The following is a 10,483-nucleotide window of genomic DNA, read 5'->3' on the forward strand; positions in this document are numbered from 1 at the left end:
AAGGCACACAGGCGGCCAATCACCAGCGAGGAGGAGGAGCTGGGATAGGAGGAACCGAGCTGCAGCGCAAAGATCAAAAGATCGAGTGAGGGACCAGCCAGAGCCCGTGAAGAGGAGGTGAGTGGCCGGAGAAGGAAGACAGCTGATCGGTAAGGTAAGTGTCTGTGCAGCCGGGATGTAGGCAGAGCAGAATGTGCTGCTGCATCCAGGTATGCTGGCTGTGGATGGGAGAGAGAGGAAGCCCAGGCTGGATCAGGGGTCAGCAATGTAGGCATCAGTGTCAGTGTGGGAAGAATAGTGCCCCATCGTTGGTGTCACTGACACCACCGATGGGGCACTATTGCTCCCACACTGACACCACCGATGGGGCACTATTGCTCCCACACCGACACCACCGATGGGGCACTATTGCTCCCACACCGACACCACCGATGGGGCACTATTGCTCCCACACTGACACCACCGATGGGGCACTATTGCTCCCACACTGACACCACCGATGGGGCACTATTGCTCCCACACTGACACCACCAATGGGGCACTATTGCTCCCACACTGACACCAATGGGGCACTATTGCTCCCACACTGACACCACCGATGGGGCACTATTGCTCCCACACTGACACCACCGATGGGGCACTATTGCTCCCACACTGACACCACCGATGGGGCACTATTGCTCCCACACTGACACCACCGATGGGGCACTATTGCTCCCACACTGACACCACCGATGGGGCACTATTGCTCCCACACTGACACTAATGATGGGGCACCATCGTTTATGTCAGTGGGAGGAATAGTGCCCCAACGTTTGTGTCAGTGGGAATAGTGTCCCACCGTTGGTGTCAGTGGGAGGAATAGCGCCCCATCTTTGTCAGTGGGCAGAGCTCTAATAGGAAGAGTTGGAGCCTAAAGAGGAAGGGTTGAGGATTACAGATGAAGTGGTGGATCTTAAACAGGAATGGGTGTGAGAAATTTAGATGAGGGGGGGGGGTGCCCAATTTTAGTGTTGCCTAGGGCAGCACAAAACCAAAATACACCACTGGGAGCGTAGTCGTAAGAGTTCATTGATCAGGTCCAGCTGTTTAATGCAAATTGGGCCGTTCACCTCTATATATTTGACTACATGGATATCTCTGCCATATGTTATTAGTATGGCCCCGTTCCCACCTGAGTGTTTTGTAGCATGAAGCTCCAAACTGCTCATGGAGGGGGAAAACAAAAAAAAAAAAGTCAATATTACTCTATGGAGATGGTTCACATCGCCCTTCCAAGTCACCTGAAGCTCAAAAAAGTTTTGCAGCTACTTTTGTAGCTCTGTAAATGAAACACAACACCCTACTAAAAATTAAATATTCAACAATAGTGCACCCCTGGCCGCCAAGATAACCCTTCCACTCAGGAAGCCCAAAACCAAAAATATGTTCAATAGCGTCCAGCAAAGTCTCAATATATTCCCATGCAATCTAATGAAATCTTCATGCTTCTTAATAGCTTTCAATATTCTTCAAAGAAAATTCCTCCTCTTCCTCTTTTTGCCTCAAAGAGATAAACTACGCATTACCCTTGTTACAGAACTGAAAAAATTATAGTGGACTCGCATCAGTGTTCAAAACATGCCCAAAATAACCAAGTGTCATTCCAGTGACCGTAATTCCTACTCTTACCCTCCTTAGATGAATAACTTGCTTTACATGAATTCTTGACAAGTGAAATTTTTCTTCAGATATTCTTCCCAATCAGGGGCGGATTGACCATTTGGAAACTCGGGCACTGCCGAGGACAGTAGGGGGGCCCATGAGATGCCCCTAATACCTTTTTCATAGGCTTTTTTGAGTTTGGACAAGGACACAGGGGCCCCATGAGTTGTCAGTCCTACCCTGTTCCCAATAAAACCAGACCCTCCAAGAAATGTAAATCAAATATAGTGTAATATTGTCAACACAATCATCATATCATGTGTATCAGTGCTTTAACACTCCACACCAGTAATCACCAACCAGTGAAACAGCCGAGTGATCCAACACCTGTCAATCCATGCACCTTACCAGAATGACAGGGGACAGAGGCTTTGATCAAATAAGCTCCGCTCCAAGAACTGTGGCTTTCAATTCTTCAATGACAATGATAGTGTATGCCTGGAAAAAGACTAAGCAATTGTCACGTACCAACTTTAAGCTCTTAGTTTATTAATAGAAAAGTGCTTACAGAATGCAGAGTAAACATCAGCATTTGTGTGTTCCTTAAACCGTATCTTCATCACAATGTATTCTAAGACCAGACCTCATCCAAAATTGCCACCACTACACCTCTAGAAACAGCTGACGCATTTCATCATCACTACTTTATCAAAGGATATCAATCTCAGATCAGTTCCTCAGCGACGCAGATGAAGTTTGCTAGTGGTGAAGACCACCACTAGCAAACTTCACCTGCCTCACTGACTTTATCAAAGGATATCAATCTCAGTTCAGTTCCTCAGCAATTTATTTGTGAAAGCCGTGATGACGAAATGCATCTAAGGTAACATCAGACAGTGACATCAGACGTTGCCAGTGGTATATTGCATGGTGTTTTTATGCTGTTTCTAGAACTATAAAGTGGACATGTATTTCAGTGTGACTTTCAGGATTTTCCTTTGCCACAGATTTGTGAACTGGGTCAGCACACACGAAGAAGTGTGGGGTGTTGGATTAGTGAGCCTACATAGAGGAGCACTGCCTTCCTATCATGCTGCTGGAATGATTAAAAAAAAAAAAAAAAAGTCCAGTTCGCATGAGGCCTAAAAGTGACAGCTGCTGTGGAGGACAGGAACCCCTGCTTGCTGTCACTTCAGGAGGTGGGGGAATGCTAGAATATGTTACACCCCAAATACGGGTGTAACAAGTTCTAAAGATGAACTTATCCTTTAACTGCATCCACTCACTTTAAGAACAATTACAATATTCATCAGGCAGAGACTTTTGCTACCACTAATCATGAATAATTGGTACATTTCAAAATCACAAAGTGCAGATAATCAAAGATGCAATTGTCTAGCAAACACTATAGAATTAAATAGGGAAGTTAATTAGCAGCCTATTTTGAGAATTTTTAGTCATGCAATAAATTGCTCAAATCATTGTTATTTTTAGGAGCTGAGCTTTTTTTGGCCACGTTGAGAGACTTTAAAAAAAATTCTTTTTACAGCAATTAAAAATAGATCAAGATACAAGTATTGTGATTATCATCACTGTCCTTCATGTGAAGTCAGTATTAAAAAAATTTGTAAACCCAATATTTACTCCTGATGTGTGTCCGCTGTACCATGCACTCGTATGAAACAATTATCCTATTCCATTTGTATTGCTGGTTTTATGCGAAATCCCTGGTATTCCGGTCAGTCCCTTTACTTTCCTTTTGGGTGGAACGCTGCTTTAAAGAGGTTGGCTATGGCGGGGAAAAAAAAAAAAAAAAAAAACACTAAAAAAAATTACCAACTACTTCAAGAAAATAAAATCTACATATGTGGGTAGACTTCAAACATTCAGCGCAAACCTGTTGGCATCTTTCTCCTGGTAAACTAAACCACATATACCTACACAAATCCAACAGTTGTTGGCACCATTAAAATTAAATTGGTACTCTCAAATTGGTGGAACTGCCCCTTATTGAAACCTTTCTTGGAAAAAAATGCCCAGATCCATACACCAGTAACTTTCTCACCATTAAATGTTTACCTTAGTTATACTTTCAAGATTCTCAGGGTCAAAATCTTGTGCAAAGAAATCTCTATATAAAGTCCAGAGCCCTTATCCCTAGACCAGGGGTGGACAAACTTTTTGACTTGAGGGCCGCAATGGGTTCATATATTGGACCCGGGGGCCGGACCAAGAGTAGATGAATGATGTGTATGTGTCATCCATAGTAAGTATAGTAATATTCCCCCATAGTAAGCATAGTAATTCATCCCCCCTATAGTAATTCATTCCCCATAGTAATTCATTCCCCCTATAGTAATTCATCCCCCCTATAGTAATTCATCCCCCCTATAGTAATTCATCCCCCATATAGTAATTCATCCCCCATAGTAATTCATCCCCCCTATAGTAATTCATTCCCCATATTAATTCATCCCCCATATTAAGTCTCCAAGTCCCCCGTGTCAATTCACTTACCTTTGCTCCGCGCGTTCCTCTCGCCGTGTTCCCGCGCCGTTCCGGTGTAGCATGAAAATCTGTCTCCTATGAGGATCTGTCCCCCTCGACGTATCTGCGCATGTGCCAGTTTCAGGCATTAGCAGCCGATCGGCGATCTCCGGCACATGCGCAGATACGTCGAGGGGGACAGATCCTCATAGGAGACAGATTTTCATGCTACACCGGTCTTCAGGGCGGACTGTGAGAGGAGCCTAGCGGGAGCCTAGCTCCGCGGGTCGGATTAAAAGGTCCGTCGGGACGTATACGGCCCGCGGGCCGTAGTTTGCCCATTGCTGCCCTAGACACTGGTACACCAACGTCTTTCTGACTGATCGCTCACCAGCAGTACACATAAGAAACCTTTCGGGATAGATGGATCCCATAGATTGCTTTCATGGGGAAGAGAAGTTCTGAGCCTTGAGGTGAATCGCATGGCCTTATCTTCCACTGCCTTTATAAAACATTAGCACATTGTAGTCTTTTAGCCTGAACATGGGATCCTCTTACCAATCCTATCTCCCCCATCCATCCTTTTTTAGCCTCCCCTCTCATCTTTTTTTATTTTATTTTATATTGGACCTTTCCTTTCTACCTCAGACTGTTTTCATATCCAACTAAATAGATTTTGCATCCCCTCTCTTAAAGCTATAATAAATCTCTCCATGGCAAGAAAACAATGAGATGAAAATGCTGGTCATGGGCTTCATGAAGATCGGCTAGCTTTTGGTTGCTACAATGGTTTAGTTACAGGATTGTACTTGCTTCCATTGGATCTGTACTCTTGATCATATTCATGTTTAGAATTATGTTAACAGGCTGCCTTTTATATTTTTATTAAATAAAAACAATGGTGTGTAAAAACAAAAAAAAAAAAGGCATGCAAAGTTAAGAACATACATAAACATGTTTAAATAAAATAAATCAAATTAAAAACAATCACCACATTTGAAATAGAATCTTATTATAAACATTTATTATCACAGTTCACATAAGATACACATCCATGGTCTGCATTTGAAAAGGTTATAACATTGTATCATAACTGAAGTAGTAATACACATTCTTTATATCTGTAACAATCCTATGGTATGTTGAATCACCACAATAAAAGAACACTGCAAAGAAAAAACATATATATACACACATTAAAAAAAAAACAAAAAAAACTTAAAAACCTACAAATCTAAAATCCGTATATACAAAACAAAAAAAACAGTTGTCTTTACATTCATTATAGCATAGCTGTCAAACTGATTTCAGTGACTTACACCTAGCAAAGTACAAAAGAGAAAAAAATAATACATATTATTTTGGGCTAAGTCATAATTCACAAAACCAAATAGACAACTATTAAAATGATAGGAAACATTCATATATTTTAGCCCTTTACTATATAACAAAATTAAATACTCCTGTAATGAACATTGCATTTGTGAATTTTAGGTATAACCATGATAACAAGCACAATGGCTTGATGGCACACAGACACTACTGCAGTACATGTGGTCACCGCCTGGCTTATTCTGGAAGGTGATGTCAGGATTATAATATGGGAACCATATTTCAAACTAGTAGTCAACGCAAATTCTGATTGCTCTCTGTGTTACCCATCTCTGCTAATTCCTTAACCACACCTTTTGATTTTTAAATTTAGCTTTTGTTTTGACACACACATCTGACAGCACATGCATCATGAACTACTTATTCCAACCAACAGAATGCAGCTATGGATTTCCTCATACAATCAAGTATGCAAACACAGTGAACAAAAATCCCCAACAGTTTGTACAGTAGGCAGAATTTAAAAAAAAGTCCAAGTTGTACAGCTATAGTCTAGAATGCACTGAGACACTGGCTGCCATATCTTGGCAAAAAAAAAAAAAAAAAACGTTAGATGCCATCTAAAATTGCTATCCCTCAGATTGTGTAGCATACCTTAAATTATAAAACATTTTGCTTTATGCTTTATTCATCCACATTCTAAAGGTTTGTCCTCAATGCAAAATATATATTTACACACATTCTTACTTGAAATGGGACAGTGCAAGTTGAAAATGGCGAAAACTGGAGAGTGTAAAATCTGGTGCAGCTGTGCATGGTAGCCAATCAGCTTCTAACTTTAGCTTGTTCAGTAAGGCCCCTTTCACATGGGGCAGATCAGTCAGTGGATCTGCCCACTGAGCAAGCAGATGACAGGTCTATGTCTGCTCCGCTTATACATAATGGACATAGACACAGCCCACTGTCTTCTATGGGCTGTCAGATGGAAACGGGCTGCCTGTGTTTCCATCCGAATGTCATCCAATCCGATCTGTCAGACGGACGGGGAACAGATCCCCAACCATCTGTTTTTAGACCGGATCGGATGCAGGCACATGTAACATGGACAAAGGTCGGTCTGCTCGTGTGAAAGAGGCCTTAAGCTTTAACCTGGAAGCGGATTGGCTACTATGCACAGCTGCACCAGATTTTGCACTCTCCAATTTTAGTAAATTAACCCCAATGAGTACATGCATTTTAACAACTATAAAAAGATATGCACAGTTGGCTCATTGTGGTTTTAGGAGACCAAATATGATGCCAGTTTAGAGATGTTCTGCACCCATAAATGGAAGCTCAGATATTACATAGGACTTATAAATGCACATTTATATTTTTTAAAAATGGAACATAAAAGTTTAAAAGAGAAAATAGATCTAAAGCTTATTCATAGAAACATATGAAATCTATTTGTGACACGCCTGAGCCATTACCAAATCCCACACGTGGCTCAACCACATTAATACAAAAATTTGATAGCCTAGGCTAAAAAAAGTTTGGCTTGTGTTGTCAGCATGAAAGTCCAGGTGGCTATTTGTTGCTGTCAAAGTCGCTGACCATACTTTTGATGTGGTTTAGTTTGGTCTTGAGCTGTCTGCAGCGGTTCCGTTTGTTCTTGAAATCTGAAGACTGGAAGGAAAAAAAAAAAGGCTTATTGCATCGTAACCAAAAGATTCCAACTGTAATTAGTAAACCTCTATTTCTTAAAAAATGTTTTCCCATAAATATGATTAGCGCATCCTCTTTTTATTGATTAACAGTGTAGCATTCTCATTTTTAGGACACACTGCATACATGGTAATTCTTAGCAACAACAGCCTTTGATTACTACAAACACAATGCAATAACCTACAGAAACGAGATGTACTATATGTACTTCTATGACTACAGTAAATGGATGCTATTTGGTTGCCACTGGAGCTGCCCTTTACATTCAGAGCTGATTAAAACAGATGGCCAGGGGATACAGTGACCCCAGGGCCCTTCCTCTAATATGACTCAGGCCCAGGGGCGGACTGACCATTTGAGCACTCTGGCACTGCCCGAGGGCCCGGGGTCAATAGGAGGCCCCATGAAATGCCCCTGGTACCTTTTTTATAGGCTTTTTTGAGTGTGGGCAAGGACACAGGGGCCCCATGATCCCCTATTGCCCGGGGGCCCCATGAGTTGTCAGTCCGCCCCTGCTCAGGCCTACGATGACTTCTCTCCTGTTTGCATCTGGATATGGGGAGGACTGTGTTTAGGCACTCGGTCCTTAACTAGAACAAAGACATTCAAAAATGCCTGTTGAATTCTGTAGACTGACAGTTTAACCATTAAGCTGCTAAAACCTTTTCTGTGTTTTTATGCACGTTTAAAAATCATTTTAGGCCTGAAGATTAGTTAAAACCCCCCAAAATTATATATGTTCTGAAAGCAGAGACCCTCGAGAATAAATATGGATAGTTCAGATTTTTTTAAGTTACACAATATTTGCACGACAGTTTATCAAATGCAAAATATCAAGGAAAAAAAAAAAAAAAAAACAAACACATTAAAAGCTAATTTCTTCTCATTGGCTGTGATTGACAGCAGGAGTCAATGGCTCCCACTTCTGTGTGAGCCAATGAGGAGAGAGCGACACCAGGGAGAGCCGCTGCTCTCATGCACATCGATGGGAGGTGGGAGATGGAACTCGGGTAGGTTTTTTTTTTTTACCTTCATGCACAGAGTACACTCTTAAGTACGCCCATGTGAACGAGCCCTTAAACTTTTGTGCCCTTCTAGCAATTCAGTCACTGACTTTAAGAAGAATTAGACAGCAAGAAAACAGGTTGCAGGTTTAAAGTATGAGAACATTTTCATGTACTAAAGATTTGTAACAGATACATGATATTTTGTATTGTTGCAGTAAGGTGTGGACAACATTCCTGATGTCAGGAGAACACCGACTATAACAACATGTGCCTGGAAAACATTCCAAGACAAACAGTTCTAGGCACTGGAACCATGCCAGGACTGGATAAGAAAAAAAAAAAAAAAAAAAAAAAAAAAAATCAGATCTGTGTTTCATATTAATGACAGGGATGTAATATTGTATACAGTGCATTTTTTAAATAAACAACAGGGTTTATATGAGTAGCTAAACTTTCATATTTAAAAAAACCTTTTAGGATGAATGTATAGAGCAGTTTGTGATGGAAGCTATCCTCTGAAACTCTATTTCTTGCCTTACTACATAGTAAGCCTCTAATACAAGAGCATTTTCCAGCCAATGGAGAGTTAGGGCTCGTTCCCACTTGGCTGTTTTACCAACGCTTGCCAAATGCTCCTATAGCGTTTGGCAAGCGTTGGTCCAGCGTTTGCGGAGCGTTTTTAACGCTCGGCAAACGCCGCATGCAAGGTTTAGCGGCGGTTGCTAAGCGTTTGCCGATCGTTAACGCCCCACAAACGCATACAATGCAGTTTGAGTGGTGTTACCGCTCCACAAACGCCCCGCAAACGCCGGCCGGGAGTTTGCGGAGCAGCACCATAGACGAGAATAGGAGGCTTCAACGCCTCCTGACTCGACCAGAGGCGTCCGTTTTGCTGCGACGCAACGCGAAGCAAACGCTCCCGTTAGAACAGCACCATGTGCTGTAATGTTCAGAATTGGCAGAGGCATTTGGGAAGCGGTAAAAACGCTTCCCAAACGCCTCTCTGCCGCCTGCACACAACGCAAGTGTGAACGTAGCCTTAGAACTCCTGAGATGAACATACTTACCTGAGTCAGTGACACATTCAATAAAGAAGGAGCATAGGGCCATCAGCCCTGGACCTTCTACATTTGCAAACAAGTCAATAATGGCAGCTTCCATTTTTGTAGCAGGTTCCTATTAACAGGACACCTCTCTAGGATAAATATTTAAAGGAAATACCTACTAAAAGAAATATACATGGTCTCTACTTCCATCTGATCACTTTCATAGAAGCCTGGACGTGCGCCATGTCAACACCAACCTGCCATGTATTCCATTCGCTGATCTTAATAACTAGTAAGATCCCAAAGCAACATGTTTAAACGTCACTCGCAGTTTCTGATGTTCCTATCAGAATCTGCACTCCACTAGCTTTAAGAGGGCAGATGAGAACATCAGGGGAGGTCTCTTGCCACAACATGACATTGCAGAACTTGCCACAACATGACATTGCAAAAAGAGCCTTTCAATCCCCTCTGCGATATAAAGTTTTAGTGAAAAAAACCCTCAAAGTTACACCCAAGCACTTAAACCCCTCAAAAAATGTTTGTTTCCATGTAAATACGCACGTTAAAAATAAAAAAATGTACCCACCAGGGGTGCCTACACACAAATATTGCTTGCAATACACATTACATATTTCCATGCAAATAAGAGTAAGAACAATAATTCTAAGCTAGCTTGTTCATGATCAACGCTAAACTGGTGACCTGTACAGGTTTTTAAAGCGTCGCCTATTGAAAATTTAGGATATGGAAGTTTGTTGCTGTTTCATGGGCGCACAGTCTTAGGGATTAATATGTTGGGTATCCATTTACTCTGCACAACCTCATCTTTTATGTTTTACCTAAAAATTGGGTAATGGATTTGTGTGCCTTAAAGTTAACAGGTTCCCGCCCGGCCTATAGCCAGATGGCGGCCTGCAAAACCCCTCGTCCCTCCGGGTGGACGCCATATGGCGTCCTTTCAGGCATGCGCAGTTTGCATGCCTGCAGAGCTGCGCAGCAGCGCAATCTGTCACCGGGCGTGTACCTCGGACACGGCCGATGACAGATCTGAGTACCGGCCCCGTTGCCAGTACCATGTGACCTGCTGTGACCAATCACAGCAGGTCACATGTCAGTTGTATACAATGGATGGCTTCCTTTCATGCCATCCATTGTATACTAGTGTGTCTAGCTGTGAATGGTCACAGCGATCACATGCACAAGCTGGGCCAATCACAGCCCAGCTGTGTCATGTGATTAACCGTGGCCAAATCACAG

At 42.2% G+C, this 10,483-nt stretch overlaps 1 protein-coding gene across 1 annotated transcript in view; it reads right to left on the reverse strand.

Annotated features, from left to right (window-relative positions):
• Positions 1 to 5,133: 5,133 nt before the first annotated feature.
• Positions 5,134 to 10,483, reverse strand: part of OCLN (occludin) — a 46,560-nt gene continuing 41,210 nt past the window's right edge. Inside the window, exon 9 of the mRNA XM_089693207.1 lies at positions 5,134 to 7,131. Within this exon, the coding sequence (XP_089549333.1) occupies positions 7,033 to 7,131 (99 nt within the window). The 3' untranslated portion in view covers positions 5,134 to 7,032. The remainder of the gene's footprint in view (positions 7,132 to 10,483) is intronic.

The sequence above is a fragment of the Staurois parvus genome, unplaced genomic scaffold (assembly GCF_062004578.1).
Source record: "Staurois parvus isolate SC_StPar_1 unplaced genomic scaffold, SC_StPar_1.0 ptg000618l, whole genome shotgun sequence".
NCBI lineage: Eukaryota > Metazoa > Chordata > Amphibia > Anura > Ranidae > Staurois > Staurois parvus.